Source organism: Strix uralensis, chromosome 6 (genome assembly GCF_047716275.1).
Source record: "Strix uralensis isolate ZFMK-TIS-50842 chromosome 6, bStrUra1, whole genome shotgun sequence".
In the NCBI taxonomy this organism is placed as follows: Eukaryota; Metazoa; Chordata; class Aves; order Strigiformes; family Strigidae; genus Strix; species Strix uralensis.
Window position 1 is genome coordinate 37,787,616 of NC_133977.1, and position 17,205 is coordinate 37,804,820.

Genomic DNA, 17,205 nt, shown 5'->3' on the forward strand with positions numbered 1-17,205 from the left:
TGATTTTATTACTGCTTTTGCTTTCTCTCCTATATCATATTGGTTGGTTATATATTAATTTTAAGTATAAATTTGTATGTCTGCTCAGTTTGAATTTATTAATAATTTTTATTAGATATTTTTGTAACTTTAAGAGTTTAAGTAAAAACTCTCCCTCTGCCCCCCAAAAGTACTACTCTAAATGGAGCATGGGAGCCTATTCTTTTCATCCTACCTTAGCATACTTTTTTTTTTAATCTTGTTTTCCCTGTTTTATAGCAATCAAGTGCTGGTATTTGTATAGAGGACAGCACATGGATATAGTAGGAAGATTCACCGTTATTAACAAGATGATTTGGGGAATACTTTGGGCTAAATTCAAGGTCCATTGTATGTATTAGAGTGTTTCCAGCAGAATTTTAGCAACGAGCTTCACAGATGCTTCTCTAAAGTCCCACTAGGTTTTTATTGGCATCACATATAAATAGGAGACCTGTGAAAATGCTACATTTCTTTTGGTCCATTTTACATTCATCTTTGAAAATTTATTGTGGAAATTGTTAAAATAAGTGAGTGCAATTTTAGGCAATCCTGGTTTTGTTCTTTCTAGCTGCTTGCTTCTCATATTTTTGTTGAGTTACAGTGCATTCATGTCATCAATCTGTGTGACGTGTGCCAGTAAAATCTGAGGCAAGTGCATTGGTGTTCTTACTATAGGCAGATCATGTCAGTAGTACCTGTGCTTCATTGCTTTCTCTTCCCATTGAAAACACTAAAGCCTAACGCCTAGGCTCTTTTTGTTCTAAAAGCCAGGCTGGCAGGATTAAGGTAAGCCTCTAGCAGCAGACCACTGCTGTATTCTGGAAACAAGACCAGGCTACTCCATTTATTTTTTTCCTGCACATTTGCAAAGAAAATTTCTGCAGTGGGTTTTCTCTTAACAAAGTATATGAGATTCTCAACAGTTTCTAATTATGCTACTTTACAAATAATGGGAGGAACGTCTCTTTCAGAGTAATTCAAATTTGAAATAAAAGGAAAAATAAAAAATGGAGCAAGCTTTTAGTTTTGTAAATAATTTGTGTTAATTAACAATAACAGCAGCCTCATCAAACAAGAAAGCACAGTTGTCTCCATTTGGTGGCTGTTTTATGTAATACTTAGCCCAGGACATTGTCTGACATGTGCAGCCTTGGCATAGCGACCAGAACAGGGTGATTTAATAATGAATCAGGCAATTTACTTCATCACAAACAGTATCACCATTAGAGCAAGTTAAAGCTAGAAGCCAGTTGTTTTATGACATTAAATACCCTGTGTGTTCGAATGTATACCAACAATCAATTTAGCAAGGAAGTTTTAAGAAGTGATAGTGTTCATTCACCTAGGCTTGATACCTTATTGCTCCTCCAAGATTTGAAAAGACAGGATTTTCAGCAGTCTACTTGCCCTTTGAATGAACTTCACTAAAATTCTTGGCCAGCTTTCACACAGGGCTGTGGAAGAACAGTGTACAGAATTTACATGACAAAATAGTGAGTGAAAGTAGAATTCTTAAAAACTCTCTTGCTGCCAAGAAGTACAGCAACTTGTTGCCTGATTTTAGAGCTATTACTAAGACTATGTGCAAATATTGAGGGAAAGTGTCTCTGATCTGTGCTGCATAGTGGCTGTAAATACAGTCTACAGCTAATTGCTTTTGGAATGCTAGTAGTCTTTAAAACTCATAAAACATATGGTATTGAAAATTAAAGTAATTCTTGTTTGTAAACTAGGAGGGTGTACTTTTTTTTTTAATGCAACCCTAAAGCCATTACTCTAGGTCTTTTCCAAAATGCCTTTAAAACTTTAGGTAAGTGCAATATTTGTAGGTATCTCACGGGACTCAGATACTAGGTATTTAGATAAAGATTTGTATTCAATTATTCAGTTGGCAAGTGTGTGTCTTACTAAGGTGAGATTCACCCTTCATAAAGATGATAAACAATAACTAATTATCTTGCATTTCTGACAAAAAACAGAGTGAAAAATTGATATTTCAGAATGAGTTTTTCAGTATTTTTAGGCCACACATTGTTTAGGCATGCTGAGATTACAGCTATCTGATGGTGACCTGGTTTTTGTCCAATTAGAAATTAATAGGACCTTGGTATTGATTTATTTATACCTATACTATGAATAAAAAAGCTGCAGTTTTCTTCCAGTCTAGTAGAAAACAAAACTAATAATGTAATGAAAGATGAAGTATTATAGAAATCATATCAGAATTAGTGAACGTCTCTTTCTGGCTTTTGTGGTACAGGAGTTAAAACAACTCTGAACGCTACTGCTTGAAATGTGTAAAGACTGAAAATATTGTTGCTGTTACAGGATAAGAAGGCTTATCTGGACATCATCCACACCTATATGGAAGTCCACGGAACTGTTCATGGAACAAGCACCATTTATATTCCTGGCTACGTAAAAAACCATGGTATACTCAGTGGGCGGGATTTGCAGTTTCTACTGAGAGAAACCAAAGTAAGTTTGTCAAGAGGGAGTAGTGGCAAAAATAGCTACAGATAGACAGTTATCTGAAGTGCATGCATTTCACTGCCTACAAATGAGCTCCTAATTTAAAAGCATTGGAAAAATAAATGATCAAATGTAAAGGAGCTTAAATTGTCTTCTCTGTCCTAAGAATATGGTTTTCATCATGTCCATGTTTTGTGGATTGACAGCTATTATTAGAAAATTGGGATGACAACTTACAGTCACAGACACATTTAACAACGAGTTTGAGAAACATGGATAAAGACATTTTTCATTTTCTTAAATGTGATATTTTGCTCAAGGAGATTATCAGCTGAGAATGTGCTTTGTTTGACATCCCTGATGTGAAAGTTAGGGAATACCTGAAAGCTGTACAGTACTCATGCTTGCTCTGCCCTACCAGTGACTTTAACCTAGAGCAACCCTACTCTCTGGGGGAGAAAAGAAGAAAAGCAAGCACTTCATTCACCGCTCAGTTCCTTCCTCTATTTCATCTGTGCAGAGAGAAAGATCGAGAGTGTGCTTTTTGTGGTGTGCTTTGCCTGTGGCCCCATAGTCAAGGGAGCTCAAGATAAGGGACAGTATATACCTTGAAATAAATCCACTTTTGTCCCCATAGTTAGAATGCTTGACGGGGTTTTCTGTACCATTCCCATAATCTTTGTGGCACATTAAAACACTTTAGTAGATTACATTTAAATAGGATGTTTAACTTTCAGTTGGTGAAAGAAAGTGGTTTGTGTGTTTAAAATTAGCAAAATGTGTGGAACTGCACCACTTACTCCCCATTGTTGATAGTTTCTTGCTGTGCACTTCTACAGAAGAATCTATTAAAAAAAGAAAAGAAAAAAGCAAGCACCTCCCAGTCTTCCCACACGACTGCAGAGATCTCCTTTTTGAAATATTTGGGAAAATGATGGTAATTTGACATCTCTGTGTGACAGCTGTTGGCAAATTATGACTTTTTAAAGGCAACCACAGTGTGTATGTACTTGATACATACAGATACACATAATGTTGCAGATTAAAAAGTCAGCATTTACTTTCGTCATAGATAATACTGAGATTACACAGTTTTTGCATGTGTGGAGTATGAAATCACTGTCTTAATCATAGTACTAATGTGGGAAGAATAACCCCAAGCACAAACAGTGACTTCTTTCTGAAAAGAAAATGTGTTCTATTCCCCAGAATAGTAAAATAAGCTAATGGACTTCCTATGGATTTACTGAAGTCCTTATAATTTACAAAGTACAGTTCACAGTTGAGTAAGTCTTCCTCTAATTCTTTCTCAGCCATTTTATGTGTATTATACTTAAAATCTTGCTTTTCAATATTAAGTAGAGTAGCTCATCTAGTTATTGGTTATATTTGCTGTGCTCTAAGATCCAATGTAAGAACACATTCAATTTAGGACAAATTCAAGTTGATACGTACATATTAAGCAGCAGCACAGTGTAGTTATATGGGTTTTGCAACACAGGAAGTAGTTAGGGTAGTTTCACTCATTTTTTGACTAGTAATTGCAATATCAGATGGAAGATACTATCTTGTGATTGTGAACTACTCCTGAGATCAGCAAGTTGCTTATTTTTCGCAGGTTGTACTTTTGTGAAAAGCAGGGATCTACACTGTACTGTTTTTAGAGTCCTACAAGCATTTTAGATTTTCATGATTTTCTATACTATTGTTGTGCATTGACTTGGGTTTTTTTCTTCCTAATGTTGGGAAAAATCCTTTGAGAATTTGCTGCATTCCTTAGTAGATGGCACTGAGAAACATATCAGTATGTTTTAGAGGCCTGTATCAGGAAGCCAGTGTTTTTATCACTTTTTTTTTTGATACAATCTTTCTTAATAAACTTTTTTTAAGTCTGCAAACAGTATTTTCATATGGCTTTTCTGAGCTTTTGTTAGCAGAGTTGCAAATGACAAAAGCTGTCTTCCTTTTAAGGAAATTATTTATTTATGATGCAGCCAGGCTAACAAAACTTTGACCTGATGATAAGCAGTTAAGAGTCTGTCTGCTTCTCCTAATACTTATTATTGTCAGGCAAATGGGAGTGCAGTGTATTTCTGATGTTGAAACAAAATGAAATGAAATATGGCTCACTGCATCGTGAATTTCAGTTATTATTCCTGTCTAATACTTGTTCCAATGTATCTAGTTCAACAGAAAAAGTAAAACAGCAGCATCCTGGGATTGAAAGTGGAAACTGAGATTTACCATCTAGTTTGTTTGTACTTTTTCAGTTGGAGATGGATTTTTGGGTTGTTTTTTGGGTGTTTGGGGGTTTTTTTGCTAGCTGATGTTTAGTATCTCATAGGTACACCGGCAGTTCTGCCTTAGCATATGGTTGTGTCTGTGTTGATCAACAGACATACTTGCTCTAAGTCTTCTTGTTGCCTGTACATTCACGGTTTCAGATTTTGATACCTTTTAAAAGACAATACTTTAACATAGCTTAGCATAAAACACCACTCACCTGTCTCTACTGGCCGTCCGCTTGCTCTGTGTGTGGGTCAATTGTGTTTATATCAAACGGATCATGGATTGAATTGCTAAAATAAGTGCAGGTTTTCCACAAAAATCAAGCTGACTTGAATGGGAGCTTTGTGCACTGAGGAGCCTTGTGTATGTGTGCACATGCATCCAGTGATATTCAAGGGCACTTTTTAATCATAATCACTTTAATTGCTAGGCAACGTGACCAGAGCCCCATAATGAATTTAGTTATGGGGTTTTGTCACTAGACAATCAGTGTGCTGAAAGTATGTGAATAATTGGAGCTGTAACTCAGGGGTGGTAACATCTGTGGGTACAATGCTCACTTGAACCATCTAGGCCTGCTGTTTGCTGTCTCCAAGCAACAAACTTTGTCTTTAAGCTTCCAGAAACTTTCAGATTTTTCTTTTACTAAACATATGTTGTCAAACCCAAAGGCAAGGGATTGTCTTTCATTGTTTATGATTTCAACATTGTATTAGCAAGTTTTTGTAAAGTCAACTGAGAAATGATCTAGTTTTCAGAAAGTCAGAGCTAAATAATAATTTAACAAATCACACAGTTTAGTGTACTCAGGAGTGTCAGTTTATGTTGCACTGCCTCATTTTGCCCTTAGACAGCAAAATACCGATAGGTGACAGCTCAGTCATGATTCTTGATCAGAGCTTTGCATTCCCAAAATGTATGTGGTCTCTCTGCAGTAGTTGGTATAGGACACAGTATTCTCAAAAGCATGCAGCTGCCATTTCATTCTGGTGTGTATTATAAAGCAACGCATTTCAGAATAAGTGCGTTTTCCAAGCAGGAGGGTGCTGTTTGAGATTCATCATGGCTAGTTCAGCTGTGTAGTGCATGACAAAAACGAGACATGTCAACAGTTCCTAATGAGAAGATGTAAAGCCATTCATCACGTCGGAGGAAAATAGGGTAGGCGAGCTGGCAGCCTTCCCACCAACTTACGTGGCTTCTTGCCAAGTGGGCAGCTGCAGGAGTTGGACCAGACTCTCTTGGAAGAACCAGTACTGAATTCTTGAGAAATATTTTTCCTTTTGAGAAAGTTTCGGATGCAACTTTTTACTTCAAGTCACTTTGAATTTTTGAGGTAATCCAAGTTCTTTTACTAAGTGCAATTTACAATTTCTGAACGGTGATTAATAAAAGTGGGAGCAACACCCTCTTTAGACAGTTTAGGAAAAATCCTGTTGCAGTGTTAGATAAGCAGAAATAGGAAAACAAACTTTTTTTAATACGGCATTTTATGAAGTAATATATTTTTTACTTCCACACACTTCACAAAATCAGCTGAAAAGACACTTAACTAGTGATTCTATTCTAAAGTTGTTTCAATCACAAAAGGATTGACTTTTCCAGAAAGTATTTTATATTCATGAGAAAAATATATCAAGATAGTTAACAACAGCCTTTGCTACACTTCTCTTTCTGTAGTTCAGAAGAGAATATATAAGTTCAGTAAGGAGTGATAAACCTACCAACCCAACAGAATAAATTAGATAAAGTGCAGTAATGTTAGAAAGGGGAGAGGAGAAGATAAACACTCCTATTTATGGAACTATTTAGTCTCTAGAATATAAACTTTTTCTCTTAAATATTCAGCTAGTCAGAAATACAGTCAGTGAAGTAAAACATTCACTCCTTATTTTATACTTTTGGTTATAATTTAGAAAGACTGTTTGTTCAAGTACTCATTTTAATAATAGTCTGATCTGGAGCCATAAACTCCATAAATAAATTGCAAATAATTGCTTTCAGTGTCAACTGAAAGTCAGTTGTTTCCAAAAAATAAAACAGAAACACACTGCTTTTTCATGGGAGTGGTTGTGAAGCACTTCTCATGTCAGAGAAGTCTCCACTACTTCATGGCTACTACACGATGGAAGGACTGCTTATATTATAATCAGAAAAGAATGGTGTCTTGGCTGGTCTGATGCTGGGTGGCCAACTCAAAAGTCTGAAATTCCAGATCAGGGGTTTGATTCACTGCAAATGCAGAAAAGGTTCCTGAGGAGCCTTTCTTACAAAAACCAAAGGATTCCTGCTTAAGAGTTTCAGCACCTGCTTTACTCAAGTTGGGCAAGTGAGATTGCAGATACAAATCAAAAAAAGGGATTTGTACAGACCTATAGGCACAGACACACCTGGGTAGCAGACATTGCAAACAAGGAAATGGTTTTAGAAAAAAACCACACCGATGTTACAGTGATAATTTTACATCTGTATTTATTTGCTGTTATCTCCTTTAGATATACTTTTATACTGTAAACTCCTCCTGGCAATCACCTCGTTATATGGGGTGTTAGCATACAGAGCCTACTGTGGCAATGTGCCCACTTAAAGCACTGTATGAAAAATAATGGTTCTGGCTTTCAAAAACATTTGAAAGGGGAGAAAAATGCTCACATGCAGAAAATGAAATGGTTTCAAGCACTAATCAACCAGTAAAGCATAAAGGAATTCTACTCTGCATAGCAATTCTGCTGCAGCTAACAAAGCAAGATCAGGGCTAACATTTTTGAACCATGTATACCCACAGTTATGTTACCAACATTGTCAAATTTGGAGTTTTGCATTATAGATCTTCAGCCATAGGGTGAAGGTGCACCTCCACCACCACCTCTGTGTTACCAGACATAGCATCTGGTAAGAGAGTACCCTAAAAGCCACAGTCAGCTCCTTACGTGGTGGAGGCAACAGCGTGCATTTATACCACAACGTAGTGGAAACAGTGGGTTCTAAATCTTTACTGTTTGTAGGAGAGAGCTTTGTCTTCCACGCAACCTCAACTGTACTGAGGATGGATGCTTGCTTCACTGGTACCTGAAAATTGTTGCCTGTTATTTCTACTTTTTTCTTTTTTTTCACTTCTTTTTCAATTAGTGACTTGGAGTATTTGTTGCACGCTTTTAGGAAATACCTTGACAGATTGTTTTAGCCTTTCTGGAAATAACAAGCTGCATGTAATTCAAAGGATTAGCAAATTAGAGCATCATAAGAATGAGTTACAGAAATGACCTGTGTTCTCTAATGCTTGCTTTCTTAATTGTAATGAATGTGACTTTCTTCAGGCAATTAAGATATTCCTCACTTTTGCTCTTTATACCGTACAAAACCACTAGCTCCCTAACTAGGAATGTGAATAAAGGGCAATTTTCAGGAGCAGAGTCTAGATTCAGTTTGGGAATTTCAGCTTACCTGATAACAATGTGATGGAGAGTGATAAAAGATTTTGGAGAGTTGAAAGAAGTTGCGGGGGGGGGCGGGGGGGGTGCGCTGTGGGCAGCTGTGAGCCAGACTGCCGCTGTGGGTCAGCAGGTACCACACACACATGCACTGTTCCAGCCATCAGACACGTCCTTCTTTCTTTCTTCAAAGGTATGGTGCTGCTTAGAGGTAAGGTTGGAAAATGGATGCGAAACAGGTGGTAAGCTATTTATTATAGATTAAGTGTTGACAGTGTGCTCTGTGCTGTCAAAACATAAAACCATGTTTCTTTCCCCATGGAGCTTCCTCCTAAATAAACGGACCAGTCAGACACAGAACTGTTCAGCAGTGCACAGCAGCAGTTTATTAAAAAAGTGAAAAATGAAGCAAACAAACCAGCATTCTCTACATAACAGACAAACACAGAATCATAGGAGAATTGATACTTCAGATGGTTTTAATTGCCGGTTCTCAGCTGGTTTTCTGCCTGAACTAAGGAGTAGTTTAAATAAGTAACATTATGTGTGCAGATTGCATGAAATGTTTTTGTGTCCATAATTCATTATTTTCAAGAGATTACCTTTCTTTAAATTAAGCCTCTTTTGAGATGAGATTTAGTATGGTTTTTTTTCTGACTGAAAGGTAATATATCTTTTGCCATATATAAAACTTAAATTTAAATAATCTAGCTTTAGTAGAGATAGTCTTCCAGATCTTGTTTTTTATCAGCCACTGGAGAGTTTCCTGTAAGATTTAAATCTGCAAGATAGCAGAGAAACTTTTTGCAAGTAGGTGACTTTTTTAACCTATAAATTGAAAACTGAAATAACAATATTCAGCTCTATGCACTGAAGATTATATGTCCTCAACTATGCTGAGAAGTGTTAAGTTTCTTTTTAAAATGGTCCAACTCAGGTTTTATACTGTTATTGCCATGGGTTGGAGAGGATTGATGCTGCATTGCCTGTGCACAGTACTGCCTATGGTTTTGCATCAGTGTTAAGATCAGCTTCTAGAAAGGGCCTTCAGTTTTGCATCTTCTGTTACTAGGATTCACTTCCATGTTGCAGAAGATTTAATGCAGAATAGTGTACTTTGACCTCTTTGAATACGTACGTCCTGAATATGATCCTAATAGTTATGAAGATTGCTCTTTATTTTCTTGAAAAAAGCAGTAGTTTTATATATATATATATATATATACACACACGTTAAGTCATGCAACAGTGCTGAGAAATTGCTGTTACAAATCAGAGCTTGTAATTCTCCCGTTACACACAGACGTTCAAATAAAGATGAAAAATTCTATATTTAATTCAGGGGTTTTAATTATGTTGGGCCAGGAAAGGGGTCAAGATCCAAATAAAAGGCAGACAACTCTGAAAAAATATTAAATTTCTTTACATTGGAGAAAAGCACTGCCTTTTCTAGAGCACCTGTAGTCTCAGCCGATGTAAGAATAGCTTTGTGAGGCATTTTTTCTCCTTCAGTTTACCTTGGAGGCGTTGAACCCTCTTAATCCTGTGCAAGCTCTTGCTGCCTAGGCACAGTGTCTTCAACTGATGTTTGCTGCCATCTACCGTTTTAATTAGAAGACTTAATCAGTTTGCCAGGAGCTTGTTCATATTGGCAAAACCAGCAGGTTAGTTGATGTGGGAGAGAAGGAAAACAGTAGGGTAGCTGTTCTGTGAGGTTGCTGCAGTAAAACCTGTACTTGCAAGAGAGCCCCAGCAGTTTCATTTCAACACCAGTCAAACCACCAAATTACTTTTTTTTTTCCCAAAAAATAACTGAAAGAGGGTCTGTTGTTGCCTCAGCTCTGTGAAAAATCACCTCAGATCATTACAGAAGATTATTGTCAAATTGTGTTTTACAGGACATTCTATTACTGCCTGGGTAGGAAGGGTTGAGCTGCTGAATTTCTCCAATTTTCTTCTTAACATTACTGTTTGTTTTCTTAGGCTGGTACATTTAGAATGCATTATTGTTTATTTTGAGTTAGCTCTTAGCTTTCAGCTTTTGTAAAGAACAAAAATTAAGATAGTCCTTGTTTTCTATTTTTCAGCTGTTCGTTGGTCTTGGATTTCCATATGAAGGGCCGGCTCCTTTAGAGGCTATTGCTAATGGATGTGCTTTTCTAAATTTAAGATTTAACCCACCAAAAAGTAGCAAAAACACAGAGTTTTTCAAAGGCAAACCTACACTCCGAGAGGTAAGCTTTATCAATCTTGGCAATTTCTGTATTGAAAATTACTGTGGATTTCTTTTAAGTAACACAAGATAGGAAAAATTGCATAAATGTTCACAGTTTCTTGCAAAAGGTATGCAACTGTCACTTTAGCCATTGATGGGATTATCAGTCATTTTTATAGGATCATCAAAAATTTTTATTAACATACTGTTAAGATCTACGTCTAGGTTTGCCTAGATGTATATTCTGCTAATTCTTACTGATAGATCATAAACTGAAGTTTCACTTGAAAACCTGATGTTCTGCCCCGGAACAGATCATGTCTTCTGATACATGATGTGTCATTTGAAAGCGGTCTTATTTTGTTGAAGAAACAAACATTACTGTGTGCTGTGCAGGAAGTAAATAGGTGTTTAAGTAAATTATAAAAATGCTGTTTGTGGGTTGTTGTGTGTGTTTTGGGATTTTTTTTTTTCTCCAGAAAAGACCTGCTCAAGGCACTGTTGAGCAGCTAAAGTATTAATGGTCACAGCCCACTGTGTCTGTGGTTAAACACTTGACGACATTTGGAGAACTGACTGTCTAAGAGAACAGGAAAACCAAACCTCAAGCTTTCAAAACAGCCAGTGTGTTTAGACTCTAGTAAGAGAAAAATGCAACTAAGTAAACTAGCCCCTCATCCTGGCACTGATTTTTGAATATTTTTCTTCTTCAGTGTAGGTAGAATTCAGCCTATACCACTTGCAAGCATTTAACAGTTACGTAGCCATCTCTGACATTAGCACTTTTGCTTGTGTGTTCATAGGTTTGTATATACATATTTTCTTTACATACTTATCTGAAGGAAAAGCACTCTAGTAATACTTAGATGATGAGAACTTTGCACAGCCATATTTCCCAATTCAAGTTACGTTTGGGCTTATATAAATTGCATACTGAGCAGCGCCAGCTAGTTGATGAGCAAAAGACAGTTTCCCATTTTAAACAGGGAACGTAAATTCCTTACGATTTTATGATCTAGGACTGTGATTGCTTTTCAGCTGGTTGTGCATTCAGCTTGTACAGGGCAAGAGCTCAAACTCGCCCCTTCTCACAGCTTGCTGACAAAGGAGATAGCAGTAAGGGAAAAAAAAGTCTGTTTAAACTCTCTCCTTGGGCTTGGCACCTTTCAAAGCTTTTCTTCTGTGGGTTGCTCGACTGTTTGTCTCATTTCCAGTTGTTCTGTGCCGAGAGGCTATAACTGCTCAGGCTCAGTAAACAATCTGGACCCACTTAACTCTTTAGTAGGAATTCTGGTGCTTGGAATGCCGTGCTAAATCCTGCTGGCATGTGTTGGCACTAACAGAAATGCTGTGCACCTGACTTGCACAGAAAAATAATCCCTATAGGCTGCTTCAGTACAAAATAATATAATGAACATTCATCGTGAATATTGCTGCGTTCACATGCTCTGCTGACCTATCCTAAGAGTAACCTTTTCTCTAACTGGTTTTCACAACTGCATTTAGATCCGATTGGCAGTAATCCATGTGCTGGTTCTTTGGGATTAAGAAAGTCCTTAAATCCTTCTCTGTTTTTTTCAGCTGTTGAAGGAGAACAAAAAAAGCTTGTCTAGTTCTGCAAATTGGCTATCCATAGACCAATTTGAAGATAAAGTCTGTGTTTAGTACTTTTGTAAAGTAACAATTGCAAGTCACTGTTTCTCTCTTGTTCTAAGTCAAATTTATTGGGAGGGGAGTTAATTGTTTCCCCTCTACCCCCAAGATGGGGTCCTGTAGTGAAGACTCTGTACAAAAACTGGAAATGACAATTTTCATTTTATGTCAGCAGTTGTTTTGTCTTGGGACATGATTTTACTGGGGGGAAAAAGTCAGGAAAAAAAGAAAAAATTCCTTCAAGCAGCTTGTTTTGTACCAGTATTTGCACCAGTATTTCTTCTCCATTCTGCACGCTCCACCAAAAGAAAGAAAACATTGTATGCTAGATGTAGTTGAAATGGGTACTTGGTGGGTGTGGTTTCTGCTTTTAGGAAGCAGAGGAAGGGAAAAAAAAAAAAAAAAAGACCTGAAATTAGAAATTAATTCCAAATCTATTTATAAGAATTCTTACAGGTTTTAATTATAGACAGAGGGAGTATGTCCTGAATATCAAAAACATTAAGCCTCGGCTAATTAAAGCTTTTCAGTATTAGGAAATAGTCATAATATTTTTTGAGAGTATAGATGTAGAATAACTGGTGCAATAAAAATATGTTGTCAGTTACTCTTAGTGCTTAAAACAGCTACTAGTCTGAGAAGTTTAGTTGTTTGGCTTCCAGATCAGATCTGGCTTTAATGTTGCTGTCTTTATTCTGTCTGACTGAGATGGTAGAGCAGTGGTCTAAGGCATAATTCCTAAAGCTTTATGGAATTTAAAACACTGGTTTATGTTCATATTTTTAAAGGTGCAATAGAAGGTTTTTTGTTGTTACTGAAAGCAGTAAGAATGTAGCTTCTGCCATCTGACGTTGAGACATAAGTGCCCTGGGAACTCAGCCTTGGTAATCACATTTTTAAGTACATATAGTTTTAGTGGCTGTAGAAATACTATTGAAAAAAGGTTAGAATATGTTTGGACTTTTTGAAGGAATTTAAAATATGCTGATGGCAGCACAGTGCAGTGGGCTGCAGGTGAATGTAGGCAGCTGCAGAAGCTGTCCGTGCGCAGAGGCATCCTGAGTTACCGGCCCGGCAGCTGCCGGCTTGCAGCCAGTCCGTGAGCCTCTCAGAGCACAGACTGATGCTAGCTGATCCCACATCTACCTATAAGACTGGCTTCTCTTGTCTACAAGCAAAATGCAGTAGGCAAAATTTTTGAAAGTAGTTTCTTCTATTCACTTGAGGAAGAGATCATGTACGGTGTGTGCCTAGTGCAGGAGAAGGTTCTCTCCAACAGAGTGTTTCCTACTTCAGATCTTTTGCGCTCTCTAGATTTTTCTTTGTATCATGCATAAAGAGGCAGCTGTATAAAAATTGTCTATGAATAATCTATCCTGGAGGGGTGGGGGTGGGGGTGTTTGTATTTATTTCAAAAGCAGTTGTCCTCTGAGGCCAGTGTGAAACACTCCCCTTTCTTCTGCATCTTTTGCTTCCTCTCAATGTGTTCATTTGCATGTTCTTCTCATTCCTGTGCAACCTGTCACAAAAATTACTTTTAGTACCATCCTGCTAGTTCTGAAAGCAATCTCTGATATAACTTTTCTTAGTTATCTACTTGGATATTTATTGAATTTGTTTTCTGACAAAGGTGGAGAGCAAAATATCAGTTAACAGTCTTATTGAGGTCAAATTACTCTTGTACTATCAGCAGAGAGAGTCAGAATTCATCCTAAGTGATAAAAATGATTCTTTATTCACTACTACTCACAGAAGCTTGGAAATGTTTGAAATTTGATGTAGAGATGGGGCGAGAACAACATCTGAAGGTGAGACAGGGCAACGATGACATCTCTTGAAGCCAGTCATGCAGGTCTAACCAGGACTGATAGCCATTACAGGTTGTGAAAATGCAGGGCTGCTCTGTCAATGAGCTGTGGGGAAGCAGGGTCACGTTGTAAAAGTAATTTCAGTAAGCATCGAGTCTTCCGTGATGTGGGTCATTATGATGATCAAAGCCACAAATCAGAGGTGCACAAATGTTACTTGTGATCTGCGTTACTATCTGGTCTTCAGTTTTCCAACTAAATTCACTCTCTAAATTTAAACACAGAAAATCTGAAAGATAACTCATAAGGAATGACAGTGACAGATTCTAGTTGAGTTCTTGTATTATCCTAGTGCATTTCATCCAAAAAGTCTGATGAAGAGAGTGAGAGGGAAGGATATCTTGACACACTGATTTTTACCAATATCTTTTCTTCCTTTCAGTTGACATCTCAGCATCCCTATGCTGAAGTTTACATTGGGAAGCCCCATGTCTGGACTGTTGACATCAATGATCTTTCTGAAGTTGAGAAAGCTGTGAAATCAATTTTAAATCAAAAGGTAAGAAATGTATCCTCAGTTTGTCATCAACACTTGAGGATGTACTGTGTACTACATGTAGAGTGCTTCCTAATGTTAGTCTCATTAAAACGGTGTGCTGCACTTCAGTAGGATATAGGGAAGAAACTTATTATTGCATAGCTGTGGTATCTGATTGTCATGTTTTAGTACTGGATAGGCCAGGTTTTTACCTGAAAAAAATGAGCATGAGTGAATTGATATAGAAATGTGCATTTCATATGTAAATTATACAGTAGTCTGTATTTTCTGTGTATTCAGTGAGGAAGTTTCCTTGTTGATTCTTTGGAGCATCAACTCTTGACTGATTTTGTAGCCTTGACATAACTGCCACTGAAGTGCTTGTGCACTTACAGTGTGGAATTGTAATGAGGGCACTTCAAGAGGGCAAAAAAAAAAGTTTGCAGTAATTTTCAGAGGTATCCATTCTTTTTTATCATAATGTTTTCTTTCTCACTTCAACTCCAGAACTGAAACTAAGTTATAACATGAGCTCTGGAATCCCAGAGGGTCTCAGGCTAGTTTTGTATCTCTTACTTTGCAGTATTCCCTGAGATTCCTTAAAGATAATCACTGAGCAACTTTCATTGCCTTTTACAAAGGAGCAAAAATCAGCTTAAACTGCTGATGGTTTTGTGAAATTGTGATTTGTTAATGAGTTTATTTGCATTTATTGTTGCTACTTAAGCTATAATGTAGGGTTTGGAATACAAGCTTCTACCACACAGCACACCACAAAGTTCGTTTAAACAAAAAAATCCTCTAACCTTAACACACTATGTTTCCACAGATTGACCCTTATTTGCCCTATGAATTTACATGTGAGGGAATGCTTCAGAGGATGAATGCGTTTATTGAAAGACAGGTATGAACTTTTATTGTGGATGACTTTTATGTTGGAGAGGGAGGACTCTCCATTTCAAAGCTTCTCGGTGTTGTTGCTGTTCAGTAGCTATGCAGTCCTTGGTGTTACATCAAAGCAGAAAGGCAAAGTAATTTTTGAGTGTATATGTGACTTCTTTAACTGTGTACACACAAAAAAATCTTTGGATCATGAATTATCACATAAACATCGATACTTTTGTGGTAGAATTGCACTTAGGCTAAAGCCGCTGAGCAGATTTCTGAAGTATTTAATTTCAATCAATAAAGGCTTAAATTGTTTGGAAACCAGTTACTTAAAGGACTTTTGGTCCCCATGCATTATTGCCAGCTGAGAGCAGCAGAAGATATTGAATTGGAGTAATAAACTGCAGAGATTTACATGGGATTCTGATTTCTAGAAACAGTATGTCTGCTTGGACTTCTGCCCAAGGCCAGATCTCTTGTAGTGGCCAGCTCTGCCTTTTGTTTTGGCTGCTGCAGAAGAGAGATAGGAATAACCTATATCTCTCATATGCCACTTAATTGCCAGGATTTCTATCAAAAGCACTGGGCATGCTCCTGTACTTGTATTTCTGAAAGTGGACAGTATTAAAGACAGTAATAAAGAATAACACAACTTCAGGTCAGATGTGTAGTTAACATAAGTTATTTCCAGTTTCCTGGCAATAAACGCTTTAAGGTTTTTGCTGCTGTATTGATGACATAGCCCGTAAAAGTATCTCTGCTTCTTTTGATTCTTCTGCTTGAGTTAGCTATAATTGAGAGCTTTTGCCAATACACGAAGAAATGGAACTCAGTGTAAGGGAGAGAAAAAGAGACAATCTCAAGATAGCATCTGTGGGGCAAACCTGTCTCTCCCCTCTGGACCTTCCCCAAGGGCTATGCCCCGGCCTGTACTGTGTGCTTCTGGGAAATAAATAGAGCACTGTAATTTTGTTCATTGCTTTGACTAATTGTCAAAAGCCAGCATTGTTTCACAGCCCCCAGGATGCTTAATCGTGATTATTAGCGCTGAGCCCGATTAACATGTCAAATGAAGCAAAACCATAGAATCATAGAACAGTTTGGGTTGGAAGGGACCTTAAAGTTCATCCAGTCCCAACCCCCCTGCCATGGGCAGGGACACCTTCCACTAGCCCAGGTTGCTCAAAGCCCCGTCCAACCTGGCCTTAAACACTGCCAGGGAGGGGGCAGCCACAGCTTCTCTGAGAAACCTGTGCCAGTGTCTCACCACCCTCACAGTGAAGAATTTCCTCCTCAGATCTAATCTAAATCTACCTTCTTTGAGTTTAACACCGTTACCCCTTGTCCTGTCCCTACAGTCCCTGATAAAGAGTCCCTCCCCACCTTTCCTGTAGCCCCCTTTAAGTACTGGAAGGCCGCTATAAGGTCTCCCCAAAGCCTTCTCTTCTCCAGGATGAACATCCCCAACTCTCTCAGCCTGTCCTCACAGGGGAGGTGCTCCAGCCCCCTGAGCATCTTCGTGGCCTCCTCTGGACCTGCTCGAGCAGGTCCATGTCCTTCTGATGTTGGGGACCCCAGAGCTGGACACAGCACTGCAGGGGGGGTCTCATGAGGGCGGAGCAGAGGGGGAGAATCCCCTCCCTCGACCTGCTGGCCACACTTCTCTTGATGCAGCCCAGGACACGGTTGGCTTTCTGGGCTGCGAGTCCACATTTCTGTCTCACAGTCAGTTTTCCATCCACTAATACCCCCAAGTCCTTCTCTGCAGGGCTGCTCTCAATCCCCTCCTCGCCCAGCCTGGATTTGTGCTTGGGATTGCCCCGACCCATGGGCAGGACCTTGCCCTTGGCCTTGTTGAACTCCATGAGGTTTGCCGGTCCCACCTTCTCC

At 38.3% G+C, this 17,205-nt stretch overlaps 1 protein-coding gene across 5 annotated transcripts in view; it reads left to right on the top strand.

Annotated features, from left to right (window-relative positions):
- The window catches only part of MGAT5 (alpha-1,6-mannosylglycoprotein 6-beta-N-acetylglucosaminyltransferase), a 135,903-nt gene that overhangs the window by 104,536 nt on the left and 14,162 nt on the right, over positions 1-17,205 (top strand). For all 5 annotated transcript variants that reach the window (XM_074873713.1, XM_074873710.1, XM_074873711.1 and 2 more), the window contains 4 exons: positions 2,350-2,499; positions 10,301-10,447; positions 14,332-14,448; positions 15,257-15,331. In XM_074873713.1, coding sequence (XP_074729814.1) covers positions 2,350-2,499; positions 10,301-10,447; positions 14,332-14,448; positions 15,257-15,331 — 489 coding nt within the window. The remainder of the gene's footprint in view (positions 1-2,349; positions 2,500-10,300; positions 10,448-14,331; positions 14,449-15,256; positions 15,332-17,205) is intronic.